Source organism: Martes martes (assembly GCF_963455335.1).
Source record: "Martes martes genome assembly, chromosome: 11".
Lineage (NCBI taxonomy): Eukaryota > Metazoa > Chordata > Mammalia > Carnivora > Mustelidae > Martes > Martes martes.
Genome location: NC_137899.1, coordinates 103,689,109 through 103,703,778, shown reverse-complemented (window position 1 = coordinate 103,703,778; position 14,670 = coordinate 103,689,109). Strand labels below are relative to the sequence as shown.

The window sequence follows — 14,670 nt, the reverse complement described above, 5'->3', positions numbered from 1 at the left end:
AGTCTGGGGCAGGGCACAGGGCATCAGTGGGGCACAGGTGAGAAGCTGGCTCGATGGGGATTTCATCCACAGGGGATGCTGGAGCACTCCCGGGAAAGGGAACCCTGCTGGGGCCGCTCACTCCGGGATGCTGGCACCCTCCTGCGCCAAGATCAGCAGTGATACCAAATCTCAGTGCGTTCAACTAAAGCTAGTGTGCGGAACACGTGTCACCCGAACCGAAGTCACCGCGTGCTGGTTGTGGAAGGAGGGCTCACAGCTCGGAGCTCGGCGGGAAGGCAGCAGCTGCGCCCACAGCAAAGGGCGGCTTTTACGTGGATGATAAAAGTGACTCAGTTGTATCTGCAATTTATACTGAGAAAAACCCGGGTGATGTTTAGATCCTACCATTCTATACAGAGAGCTTTTTAAAATATGTTTTCTTACTGAAAGTTCTGAAGGCCATTTAGCTCATGAACCTCAAATTCTTTTCTCCCACCGAAACGATTTTTTAACGCAGTTGTAATGAGCAGGGCTCTCAGGACCCAGTAACAGATTAACAATGGCTAGAATTTACTGAATACTTACTATGGGTCCACTACAGCTCCAGGTGCTCAGTCGAACAACTCTTCTCTCTTATTTGTGAAATACAACAAAGTCGATCCGTATGACAAAACATACACTGACAAAGCATTATGAAAGAAAATGAAAACAATTCCACATCAAAAAGTCCTATATGGGTAGCTTCCTAGAACACATTCCTTACCAAGGGATTTGGATTAGAGGGGAAATACTTTGTAGCTACCCACGGCCATTTCCAAACTCTTTTTACTCGGGTATCTAATGGAATTCATTCCAGAGACTCCTGCCATCGGGCACGACCCCCCACCGTCCCACCTGGTTGCTGTTTTCCTCCCACTCTTACGAGGACGGTTATGAAAGCACACGTTAGAACATGGAGTCGTGCTCTGCCTCCTAGCCGTGCTCGTGGGCGTGCGCTGAATTCCTTTCAGCCATAGTTTCCCATCCGGAAAATGGGGATCACAGTAATTCTGACTTACTGTGTTGTTAAGATTAGGTCACGTGCAGTCCGCGCTTAGCGAAGTCCCACCACACACAGTGCTCCTGCTTCCACATGTCAGATGCATGGGACTGCCTGAAGGCAGACACACAGTCCCGGAACACCGGGCAGGAAAGGGGCTGCAGAAACCAGGAGAAACTGAAACAGTCCAGTGATCCCGAGAACCAAGCGGTCTGAGACTCTCCAGCGGGAGACCGAGGGTCTGGGGTCACTGACGATTCATCAAGAATAAGCAGGGACTGCCTACAGCACAGAAAACTCAGATTTCCCCATTATTCTCTGAGTGGAGAACTGACATTATTCTTCTCATACCTGCTTCTAAACTTAAATAACAAAACTAAATGTTTCTTAAGGCAAATTTTCAGAGAATAAAACCTACTTCGTGGCTTAGAACAAATACCATAAGCACCAGTTTGGAAAGTAACGTCAGTATCACACGAAGAATGGAGCAACACTAAATGTCTTAGTTCAGCCAAGTACCTTTCAAGCCAGCGATCTACTCAGCAAACGTCGGAGAAGTTACTAGAAGCCGCTGGCAAGGATTCTGAACTCCCAGGAAGGGCCGCTGGAAATCCTTAAGAACCTCCCGCCCCACCCCGCCCCCAAAACCTGTCCCACGGCACTTCCTGGACTCCCGGACAGGATGCAGTGGTCTCTGAAGACAGTAAGTCCTCCTCACTCTGGGAAATTTCCTTCCGCAAGCTTGGTACCAGTTGCCAGTTGGGCACAGAGCGGACACCCGAAAGACCAGCACAGCACAACAGGAAATCTTTATAAAGAGTCTAACTGCTTTTATTACAAGGGTGCAAGGCAGCATTTCACCCAACATAACCAAGAGCAAACCAGCGTCTTCTATAAAACAGTTCCAGAAAGTTCAAACAGGAAAATGGAAGGTACATTATTGGTAATGATTCTCGTACAACAGTGTTTAGCGTTGAAACTTCATGTCACTCCAGTAAAGTGTAATCATTTTCTAGCAAACGTGGCCAAAAAAGTCTGCTGTTTGATTCTGTTTGCCTACAGACATATCAGAACATGCCTCACGATGAAAAACGTGTTCTCACGGCACTCCATGACACCAGTATCTACCCGTGCTCAGAATCAGCCAGTTGTACCAAATACCAGAAAATACAAAATGATAGGAAATATAAACATCAATTTGTATTTCAAGTTTATAACATTTTATTTACAAAAATAGGCTGGGAGGAAAAGGGTTTGCAGCCCCATATTCTTTCCTGGGGGGACTATTTTGCGTCATCTTCTGGGTTTTTTTCCTAACGATTTTTCAAGTCGCAGGTGAATTCCTCCAGAATTGGATTCGCCCACTAGAAGCTGGGGAGGCACGGAGGCGAGGGGCAGGTTGGGGAGGGGTGGCGGGGGAAGGGCCGTCGGACAGCGGGCACACGGGTGACGTGCACTGGACTGCCTCATGCACTCGGCGACGCAAGCACGCTTCTCGACATCGACACCAAACGCCACTATTTACAGGAGCTGCGGTCTCGTCCGAGCCCCGACGGCACCTGCTCACCAGCGCGACGTGACCGGGGGACCATGTCAAGGTCGCCGCTAGGACATGACTCCGAAGACAGGGTTGTGGCGGCAGATGCTGGGGCCGTACTCCTCGTAGTCCTTCTTGGTGTGGCACACCTGGAAGAACTCAGGCTGCGGGGCAGTGGTTAGAAGGAGTCTCAAGACCCTCCCGAAAGGAGGTCAGAGTCCTACCCCAGCACGCCAGCCGGAGAGGCCTGCCCCAACACCCCAGCCCTCAGCCAGGCCCCTGCGGGAAGCTCCGCGCCCCTCCAAGGCCCGAGCTACAGACCGGGACCTGATTTCATTTCTTTAAAATGGACTCGGTCCCCACTTACACCAGCTACATGCTCCCCCGAAATTAGCAATTCACTAGCTACTGGCAAACTTGAGGAGAAAAAGGAGTCATCACGTGAAATGGTTACAGGAATTAATGACTAAAGCAAGGCGTCCGGGGTGACATCTGGATATCACCTGCCGTATCACCTGTGACCCCTGACCGGCAGGGACTCGCTGCGCAAGGGAAACACCGGCGACGGTTCTTAGCTCTCCGGGACCCGAGTGCCAGGCCCGGCGCGGGTGCGCACTACCCATCCGGGACCGGGCGGACTTGCTCCCGCTCCACAAAGGGCGCAGGCAGGGGACACAGAACGGCCTGGGGAGGACTTACCGTTGAGGCGAGCATGGAGCCCCCGAACCACACGGCGTACCGCTGCATGTGGTGCGTTATCACCTGGACCTCCACGGGCTTGGGCTGGAGAGCAGACAGCGCACGGTCACCCACCAGGGCACACGAGGGGTCACCGCTAAGCTCCCGGCTGACACGACACCCGCTCGGAGCGCCGACCGCCGTGGGGCCTCCTCCCACCACTGGCACGAGGCCCCGTCCCTTGTGTCCGAGTCCCTCCATGAGGATCAGCCCCATGTGGCCTCCGGTAGGAAGCGTCTGAGCCGCCCCCGCCCCCGCCCCAGCGTAGTGGTGCAGAGAAGGCCCCCAGTCAAGGAGGGGCCGGCGCTCACGAGGCTAAAGGCATTTTAAACAGGAGACAATCCAAGCAATTAACCCAACTCATGTTTTTTTACAACACAAATTAGCTGTTTTAGCGTCGTAGAGCTAGATCAAGTGTCCCAAACTACTGTGAGAAATGACCCTTCACCAAGAGTGCCATCCGCTGGGCTGAAGGGTGCGTGTTTGCTCCCATTTTCCCCACACCAGAGCCCAGTCCCGCCTGGAAGCTCGGGGAACACACCAGCTCATTAGGAACGATGACCTCAGAGGGGCACACACAGAAACTCGCTGCTACGGCTAGTTATTTTAGTTTAATGAGAACGTTTCCAAAGGACGTAAAGACCCTCACTGCGAACGGACCCCTCTCCCTGATGCTGGTCGTCACACAACAGGCCTCATCTCTTGTAAGACAGAGAAGCTGCCGGCAGCCGGGGGTCAGCGTGCGCACCAAGGGGCTGTGGCCAGCCCAGTGGCCGTCACCCTAAGCTACACTCTTGGAAGGAGTTCAGGTGGCAAATCCCCAAATGTAGTCTCACCAAGCAGCTGAGAAACGAACCTGTTCCTCCTTCAGGCCCCAGCCACTGATCCATGGGAGGGGGACTGGCCATGCACGGGGCGGGGGGACTGGCCGTGCATGGGGGGCGACTGGCCGTGCATGGGTGGGGGGGGCCGGCTGTGCATCAGGGGGCGATCGGCCATGCATGGGAGGGGGACCGGCCGTGCACAAGGGGCAACCAGCCATGCATGGGACGGGGACCAGCCATGCATGGGGGGTGGGGACCGGCTGTGCATGGAGTGGGGGACTGGCCGTGCATGGGAGAGGGACGGCCATGCACGGGGGGTGACTGGCCATGCATGGGAGGGGAACCAGCCATGCAAGGAGGGGTGACCAGCCGTGCATTGGGGGGGGCAGCCGTGCATGGTGGGGGAGAGTCCCGGGAGGGAAGGGGAGCGGCCATGGGAAGGACCGGGAGCATCCAGGCTAACGCGCCCGTCCCACCCGCCCCCTACCTTGATCCGGCCTCCACTAAGCTCCTCACTGAGTCTCAGCCGGGCATCCACCACGCGTTTCAGATCTCTCTGGAGTCGACGCCCAAAATCCCTGAACATCGTGGAGCCTCCTGAAAGAACGACATTCTACAAGACACAAAGCAGAGGGGTTTCCTTTGATGAAATCACCCACCCGCCCTGGCCTGCCCCACTGCTCCTGTGACGACACATTCCACCCGTGTGGGAAGACAAGAGTCGAGGCGAAGTTAATGCTATCAAAATTCTGCCTCTCGGTACTTCTCCTCAGCGATAACCAAGCGGACACAGAAATTCTGCCCTACGTGCTCCTCTGACAACGGGACAGCTCCGCAGGGGCCAGGAGCCCAAACACACTCTGAACCAACAAACTGACTTGCTAGAATGACCCAAGGCCAAAGCAACAGAAGGTCTGCAGCTATTTTGCCTTAATAATCACGGGGTGGGGGGGATCCTTTCAATTAATACTTGAACCTTTTTCAAAGGGTGGGCCAGGGAGGAAGCGTGCCCTTGGGGTTCCGGGGAGAGCCACCGTGCTGCCCACAGGCCTCCACCACGCACATCCTGCTCAGCGGCCAAGAGAAGGGGGAGGAAGGGAGCTTTACTAAATCTCTTATCAGATTCTGATGAGGTAAATGTCATTCTTTCAGGCTACAGGACATTAGGACAATGAAAGCAAAAGTAGGTATATCCCGATAATTTTTTTTTTTTTTTTTTTTTTACAGAAAACATCACCTGAGAAAACGGTAGAGAAGGAAAATAAAGTACCGGTCCCAGAGCCGGGAAGCCCTACTTCAAGGCCCTGTAGCGACACAACACGTGCGGGGCCGGCCCCCGTTCTTCCCGACCCCGGGAGTGACCGAGCAGGACCCCTCTGGTAAGCTCCCAACAGCCAACCCTCCCCACACGGCACAGAAGGGGAAGTGCACCTTCCTGTCCCTGCTCACCCAGGGCACCGGTGACATGACAGGATGTTCCAATACCCCTTTCCAGGCAGCCAGTACGGAGCAACAACAGACTGTTCTTTCTGGTTAACTCCCAGAACAGGAGCCCCAGCACCCACACAGACTTGGGGCGAGACAGGCGAGCTCAGAGCCGGGAGGAAAAGGAGCAGGGGCCAGGAGAGGCCACTGGTGATCCTGCTTCCTACCTGGGATCCACACCAATTCTACCCCTGAGCGTCTGCCCCGAGAAATGTCACCCTCATGACCTACCAGCAGACTGCCCGTCAACCAGACGCACCCTCCAGTGGCTGGGCTGAAGAGAACTGCTAGAGGTGGAGGCTTTCGCCGGACCTTAGCTGGGGACGGGCCAGGGGAAGCTGTCAGCAAGCAGCCACCAAACTGAACTGACATTTTCTATCACCTTCAGAAGTCTCGTGTACAACCTACTTCTAAGAAAGGATCTTAGATCCTCTTTTAGCGCCTTGGTGGCCCAGTGGGTGAAGCGTCCGACTCCTGATTTCAGCTCAGGTCATGATCTCAGGGTCGTGAGATCAAGCCCCACACCAGGCTCCACGCTCAGCCATGAGTCTGCTTGAGATTTTCTCTCTCCCTCCCCCTCTGCCACTGTCTCCCCCCGGCCACTTGCGCATGTGCGCGCTCTCTCTCTCTCTCAAATAAGTAAGTCAATCTTTAAAAAGAGAGAGAGGGGGCACCTGGGTGACTCAGTGGGTTAAAGCCTCTGCGTTCAGCTCGGGTCATGATCCCAGGGTCCTGGGATCGAGCCCCACATTGGGCTCTCTGCTCAGCGGGGAGCCTGTTTCCCCCTCTCTCTCTGCCTGCCTCTCTGCCTACTTGTGATCTCTGTCTGTCAAATAAATAAAATCTTAAAAAGAGAGAGAGATTCTGAGCTTGGCCTTCAAGGCCAGGAATGAGGGAGGATTCCGATGTATGGCGGGAGAAGCGCTGTGAGAACCCAGAGCCCTGACCTATGCCACAGGGCTGCCCTCGCCCCCCTCCTTCCACCCTCCTACTGAAAGGAAGCAGCACTGCGCCCCGCAGACCCCTGAGCATCCAGGAATGACCACAGCAGACAGAGCACCACTGAAGTCTCTCCCCCAGCAGACCACACACTCGGCCAGTCCTCACCGGAGCACTTGAATGGGCGCAGGCCTGACTGCTCTCGGAACAGTGTGGGCTCAGTCCCCGGGAAGCCCAGCCAGCGGCCACTTCCATTTCCTGGGGGGCAAACTTCTACTGACAGTCCCCCCACACACAGAGACCATCAGGCACCCGTCCGTCTGTCTGTCTGTCCCTGACAAACTGCGAACCCAGATCTTTCAAGCCGCATCCCATCCTAGGATCAGTGTCATGAATAATCACTCCCGCGCTCGGTCTCCTTGGGGAGAACTCTCTTGGAAACAAGAGGAGAGGGTCTGGTTCCCATCGGAGTCAAGGGGGCAACACACGGAACTGGGGGTCACCCTGGGTGCTGACCCTCGAGCAGGACACCACCAAGAGGTGAGAGCTGCAGGACCGAGTGCCTGACGGACCAGATGAAGTCAAACCCACCTCCTCCCAGAGAGGTGTTGTCACCTGCGGACACAAACTGTGCATCTGTTTGCTGGTAAGAATCACAACTTAAAGGCATTCTTGATGTGTTGGTCATCGTACCCTTGAACAAGCCTCACTGGCAACTGGTCCTGTTTTCTAAATGCTGGTCAGACCAGCCAACTACCTTCTGGAAGGAAAGACCTCGGCTTCGATCAAAGAATCCAGCAGGAGCTGGGGGCTGGTGGGCTGGCAGGGGGAAGGACAGCACCTGTCTGCAATCTGACAGCCCTAAGTGTGCTTTTATTTTCAGTTTTTTGCTGTTGTTTTTCACTTACTTTGATTTCCCAAACCCCACCACAGACAACTCCTCTGAAACCTTTCCAGGCTAAGATGACCATGGCCTTGCTCCGTGGCCTGAACTCGAAGCCGGCACCTGTCGGGCATCGCCCCGTGGGTTTCTGAGGAAGCCCCCGGATGGCCCATCGCAGTGTGGGGCAGAGGGCCACAGTGGTCATCCCTCAAAGTCACAGCAAGACTCTGAGTCATCCCCCCCTTAAATGACTGTCTGCAGACGTGGAGCCGCTTTTAGCCGGATACCCAATACCATGAACCAAGAGTTGTCCACGGCCCCATCTGCAAACAGCGTGCCAGTTATCATGAAGGACGCAGTGAAGGGCATCAGTGTTACTACTACAGCAACACGGGCCACCGGAGAGCTACCTGCGTGCTTTGCCTCTCGGTACCCACCCAAAGGACCATGAATCTAGGCTCCCCGCCCTCGGCATGGCTCCAGACAGAGCAGCGAGAAGTTCACTGCCTCTTGTAGAGATGGGTGGAGAAGCGACCTTCACTCTCAGTGAAGGTGAAAGCAGCAGCTTGTCCTAGGTCTCAGCGCCAGGAAAAGCCGGGCCTCTCAGGAAAACTCACTGGTTTCGATCACGTCTCGGAGGCGCTGTGACTCCCATCACAGGTTACACCGTCCCTCTCTCCTCTGGCGCCCGGTCCTTCCTGAACGGCTGGACAGAACCATGCTGTCCTCCGCTGTCCTCGTCCCGCCGGAGTCGCTCTGCTACTCCCTCGCCCAGAGCGCCCAGACCGCTCTTACATGGGATGTATTTTCCCGACTGCCTCAAACTCTGCACACTTAAGGGTGGGCAGGTAGAGAGGGGCAAGTTTCTAGGGGCGGACAAATAGGAAAGCTGAAACACATCAGAACTGGCTTCTGACAAAATAGGGCAAAGGGCTAAACGAGACTGGAGTTTATGCAGGAATGCTTCGTCTTCATTCTGAATTCCTTCTTTCTGTCCTTCCTTCCCTGCACAACAGACCTCCACGGCCTGGAGTCCACCTGATCACCAGACAACCTCCTAGTCCCCTCCACGCACACCTGTTGTCACTGGTACCAACAAAAAGATCTCTGGAGCCCCAAAGAGCAGAGACTGTCTGGGTGCTGCAAGTTCACTCACAGGCTGGAGGAATGTGTCCAAATTCCAGCAATCTAGAGATTCACGAAAGGGGCCTAGAGATCTCAAAAAAGTTAGAAAATGTAAAACGAGAAATGAAACTTTAAAACACAACTTTCTATCACTGTAGAGATTTACATTTTAAAACGTTAGTATTTGGAATCTCCTAAAAGCATTTTAGAGCTGCTCATTTCAGATTTTTCTCTAAAAAGAAACTGCTCGTTTCCTGCAGAAGAAATTGCTCCGTGCCTGAATCTTGATTCTCACTTGAGAGGTGCCCAGGAAGGCCAGCACAAGGGCCCTTGAACTGGTCATTACTGGGCTTGGGAAGGAGAGTCCCTGCACCGGCGGCAGGACTCGACCCAAGTGCCTGCTCACCACCATTAACGAGAGCTGCATACGTGCACCCACCCACTTGGCCCCTGAGAAAGAGAGGAGGCAGCTGGGGAGCAGGTGCATCTCAGGAGAATCCATTAGGCAAGGTCACACCCAATGACAGGTAAGAGACAAACAACCCTCTTTTCCATTGCTTGGCTTTTTACCCAGAACTATTTTGTCCTCGTTGTGAAATGAGTGTGAGCTTTAAACCACAGGCTGGAGCTCCACCCACACTGTTACTACACTCTGTCGAGGTCAGCACAGGTAATATGGTCAAAGACAATGAACGTGGACACAATGCAACACAGGGAAACCTGAAGAAAACACTAGCATGAATCCTGGCAAGATTCAAGATGGCCCTATCCATCAAGAAGATTCTGGAGAGGTCGGAAAGCTTAGAAAACAATGTCATAAGCTTAGATCGTACTCAGCAAATGATAGGAATATGGAACAGGACAGATAGAACAGCAGAACTGAAAAGACTAAATTAGATGTGGTCTGAATCCAGGTTGTAATGAGATTTACTTACACAGAATACACTGTGAGCAAATGTACATACAAACTTCACTGTATGAGTAGAGATGAAGAACTGACCGTGGCAAGTGAATAAGTCAATTAAGATGCTCAGAGGGACAAGTGGTGAGATAAAACATCAATGGGTCCCCCTTGTGGACAAGATGGTCCTCAATGACCACAGCAAGTGGACAAGATGGCTCTCAATGACCATGGCTAGTGGATAAGATGGCTCTCAATGACCACGGTAAGTAGACAAGATCCCCCTCACTGACCACAGCAAGTGGACAAGATGGCCCAATGACCACAGCAAGTGGATGAGATGGTCCTCACTGACCACGGCAAGTGGACAAGATGGCTCTCGATGACCACACCAAGTGGACAAGATGGCCCTCGATGACCACGACAAGTGGACAAGATGGCCCTCAATGACCACGGCAAGTGGACAAGATGGCCCTCACTGACCACAGCAAGTGGACGAGATGGCTCTCAATGACCACGGCAAGTGGACGAGATGGCTCTCAATGACCACGGCAAGTGGACGAGATGGCTCTGACCACAGCAAGTGGACAAGATGGCTCTCATGACCATGGCTAGTGGACAAAATGGCTCTCAATGACCACGGCAAGTGGACAAGATGGCTCTGACCACAGCAAGTGGACAAGATGGCTTTCATGACCATGGCTAGTGGACAAAATGGCTCTCAATGACCACGGCAAGTGGACGAGATGGCTCTCATGACCACGGCTAGTGGACAAAATGGCTCTCACTGACCACGGCAAGTGAATGAGATGGCTCTGACCACAGCAAGTGGACAAGATGGCTCTCATGACCATGGCTAGTGGACAAAATGGCTCTCACTGACCACGGCAAGTGGACAAGATGGCTCTCAATGACTACAGTAAGTGGACTAAATGGCTCTGACCACGACAAGTGGACGAGATGGCTCTCACAGACCATGGCCTGTGGACTAGATGGCTCTCGTTGACCACGAGAGTAAGTGGACAAGGTGGCTCTTACTGTCCGTTGCAAGGAGACAAAATGGCTCTCACTAACCATGGTAAATGGACAGGATGGCTCTCGTTGACCAGATCAAGCAAGCATCACTTTACAAGAACCTACTGGCTGCACTGATTTCACTCTAAATCCTTTCTCGTTTCTGCCCTAGAACAGATCATCTGTATCTGGCAGATTATAAGGCTTCTTCTATTCATTTTGTTGTGGCAGAAATAGATCAAATACAAAACAGCACTTGGTAAATAAAACACAGCTGGGTTGACATTAAGTCCCTGGAGGGATGCCGAAACTTAACAGTGACCCCGTCTTCTTGACTAAGACATACACAGGGATCTTGTGCACGGGGCTCTTAATAATCTTAAATTACTCACATCAATCAAACTAGGCACTTAAAGATATTGTAAGAAATAGAAAATACCAAAAGAACACTTCAAATAGGCCAGTTTACCCAACAGAACTCATAGCTGGATTTCAGAGACAGAGAATTTGCAACATAAGCCAACATCATAAAATACTTTAAAAATTGAGTAGATTACATCTAAAATGGCCACTTATTTTTCAAGTAAATTTCTATTTACATTTCAAACAAGATAAGCACCGTAACCCAGTTTTTAAAAAATCACCACTAATAGCTATTTTAATACATTTAATCCTACTTTTTTGGAAAAGGCAAATATTAACAAGTTGATGTAATGGGTTTTTTTAAACTTTTTATTTGAAAAGAAAGAAGTTTCCATTTGGAAATAAGTAATTTCAAGGTAGCAAAAATGGTACCACCCTTTATTCAGACTTAGCTGCTGTGAACACCTAACCACACCTGCTCCATCATTCACACTCTCTACACACACACACACATGCACACACATACACGCGCACGCACACGCCCTTCTTTAATCATCTGAGAGTAAATCATATGCATCAAGGTCCTTCATTCCTAAACACTTCAGTGTGTCTAACTAAGAACAGGGACATTCTCTTATGTCACCACAGCACAACTGTCAACTTCGCAAACTTACATGAACATAAAACTTTTATCCAACCTGTCATCCCTGTTCCAGTTTTGTCACTTGACCTAGTAATAGTCTTTACAGCATTTTTATCCCTCCAGTCCAGGATCTGGTCTGGGTTATTACAATTATTTGTCATATCTCTGTCATGGATTTTTTTTTTTTTTAGATTTGATTTATTTGACAGATCACAAGTAGGCAGAGAAGCAGGCGGCGGGGTCGGGAGGGTGGGTGGGAAGCAGGCTCCCCGCTGAGCAGAGAGCCCGATGCGGGGCTCGATCCCAGGATCCTGAGATCATGACCTGAGCTGAAAGCAGAGGCTTAACCCACTGAGCCACCCAGGCGCCTCTGTAATGGATTTTTTAATTAAGAAATGATTTTTTAATTTTTTAATTTAATTTAAAATTTTTAATTTTTTAATTAAGAAATAATTCAGCCGAGTACGCATGTGAATGCTCACTGCGAACTTCAGAAGCACTGCAAGATCTCGAGTCGCCTTCATAGAAATAACACGTAAAATCCATTTTCTCATTCGTGCAATGAAAGTGCCACGGTATATATGCAGCCAAATGATTTTAGACATAGTTGCCAAGTTACTTCAATAGGGAAGGGAATACAAATGATGCTAGAGTAACTAATACCCACGGGAGGATGTGGGCACTCACTACCATCCTTCATATACATGGTGTGACTCAACATGGACCAGACGTCAATGTAAAGCTAGAACTAGAGAATCTCTAGAAGAAAATTGTTTTAATCTTCATGACTTTGATGTTGGCGAAAAATTTCTTTGATGGCACACTAAAAAAGTATTAACCGTAAAAGATAAAAATGGATAAACTCGACTTCATCAAATGAAACACTTCTGTTCTTCAGAAGAGACCACTGAGAGGGGTGCCCGGCGGGCTCAGCGAATGGAGCACGGGACTCCTGATCTCGGGTCACGAGACCGAGCCCACGCTCGGTGGAGAGGACTTAAGAGCAAACAAACAAACAAACAAAAGATACCACGAAGAAAATGAAAAGACGAGCCACAGACTAGGAAAAAATATTTGCAATATACATATCTAACAAAGGACTTGTGTCCAGAATAGAGAAAACAACCCTTACACCTCAATAAAACAAACCAATAAAAAAACAGGCAGAAAGTTTAGACACTTCACAAAAGAAGGTGCACAGGTGACCAACAAGCACATGGACAGACAGCGAACAGCGCCTGTAACGGGGATCGCACTAATTAAACCCATTACACGGCAAGTTCAGGTTACGAGAGGAACAGACGGCACAACCGCTCTGGGGAAAGTCTGTGGCTCTTTATCAAGTTAAACACACAGACACACGACCACGGCACGCCTGGGTATTTGCCCGAGGGGAAGAACACACGTATCCATACAGACTTGCACCTAGATGTTCAGAGCAGGTTTCTGTAGTGGCCAAAACCTAGAAACAAGCCAAATTCTGTATCGGTGGGGGGAAGCCACCTGGGGGGTCGCATACAGCAGTGCTAACTGGCACAGAGAGGGATGACCCGTGCTAGCCTGCAGCTCCGAAGCACGAGCTGAGTACAGGGGACAGAGGACACCGCGTATGACTCCACGTGCGTGCAGGCCCAGAAGGTCAGGCCTGACGTGTAGTGACAGAGAGAGGTCCGTGCCCTCCAGCAGCTGGGGCTGAGGGCCAGGGACGGCCAGCAGAGAACGGGGACCGTGTGCGGGTGGTGGTCACGTTCTCTGCCTGCACTGTGGCGGCGATTCCACGGCCATGTAGACTCGTCCAATCTCCTTCAACTGTCCTTAAAGTGGGTTTGTTTTATTGCAAGTAAATTCTACCTCCAGCGGAATTTTTGTGAACAGGGCAATGCAACAGAAGGCTGTGATGAACGGAGGACTCGCCGAAGGGGCAGGTCCCGCACCGAGCAGCGCGGCGGGAGGAAGCCCGAGGGACCCGCACTCTCGGGGTCTTCCCTGCCTTACTGCGCTCTGCCCGTGCGAGGAAGGGAGCACACGGCCAAACCCAAGTGCATTAAACACTGGACTCCTCCCAGGTGCTGCTGCTGCGCACAGTGGAGAAGCAGGCCCTGTGGCCCGGGCCCTCCCTGAGAGGGAGCTCCAGTCCTCACCCCCATTTCAAGCCTCGCTCAGAGCAGAGAAATTCTAAGGTGACCCAATAATCTCGACAGACTTACTGAAGACCAACCCTGACCTCAACCCACTCACCTACAAGGAACTGTCCGCCCTGTTCTTCAGCCTCTGAACACAGGCCGTCATCCTGGACCCCCACTCTGATGGCACCCCCTCCCCAAGCAAGCAGCTTCCTTCACACAGACACACAATGCAGCAACCCCGGGGGAATGTCTGCAGGGCCTGGACCAGGTCTCCGGTCTGGCTCTCGTGTTCGGCTGCAGCCTGGGCTTCACAGCCAGCGGGGACACGTCCACGAGGGATCAAAGACCTATTAACCCAGGCGAGCAACGCAGCCAGGAGGCACCTGCTGGGCTCCTGTCGGCAAATGCCCCCATCAGAACCAGCCGCCTCAGACAGCATCACTAGGGACATGCCGCCATGAGTGTCAGATAAGGTCCTGGGAAGAAAGAGATCTTGACCCCAGCTACAAAATATCAAAACCCTAATTGTAAGAAAAGAGTTGGATACTGAAACAGACACAGGACAGAGCATTAGATCCCATTAAAAGTCAGGTTTTCAAAGAATGCTGATTACTCAAGAAAATGTTCACAACCATAATGCCAAGTTAATAGACAGGACACGAAAAATACGCGTTAGCAGACAGAGCCACCCACTCCTGTTTCAAAACCATGAAAAAGAAAGGTGGTCACAGTAATGATACGCAGTGATCACAGAGGAGTGACCTCGGTTTTATGAAAGATTTGGGGATTTCTCAAATTTTCTAAATGCATTTCAAGTTGGAGATAATCATCTTTGCCCGCCTACAGAGTCGATGTTTTCTAGACTAAAGCTGCACCTTACGATGAGGAGCCCTGACTTGCTGAGCGGCCGTGAATGCTGACGGCGCGGCACTCCCCTCGCTCTGCAAGGCTGTTCTACCTGCTTCCTCGGGCCACCGGGCTGCTGGAATTTTCAGTGGCCTCGGCAACTACAGCTAACGCCTCACCCGGCTGCACAAATGTTTGTTTCGTGATGGCCAACGAAAGTCTCCG

General features: G+C 51.7%; 1 protein-coding gene across 7 annotated transcripts in view; it reads right to left on the bottom strand.

The window, feature by feature from the left end:
- Positions 1-1,833: 1,833 nt before the first annotated feature.
- Positions 1,834-14,670, bottom strand: part of ACTR3B (actin related protein 3B) — a 77,904-nt gene continuing 65,067 nt past the window's right edge. For all 7 annotated transcript variants that reach the window (XM_080818381.1, XM_080818383.1, XM_080818382.1 and 4 more), the window contains 3 exons: positions 4,608-4,733; positions 3,258-3,341; positions 1,834-2,722 (listed from right to left, as the gene is read on the bottom strand). In XM_080818381.1, the coding sequence (XP_080674507.1) occupies positions 2,627-2,722; positions 3,258-3,341; positions 4,608-4,733 (306 nt within the window). In that variant the 3' untranslated portion in view covers positions 1,834-2,626. The remainder of the gene's footprint in view (positions 2,723-3,257; positions 3,342-4,607; positions 4,734-14,670) is intronic.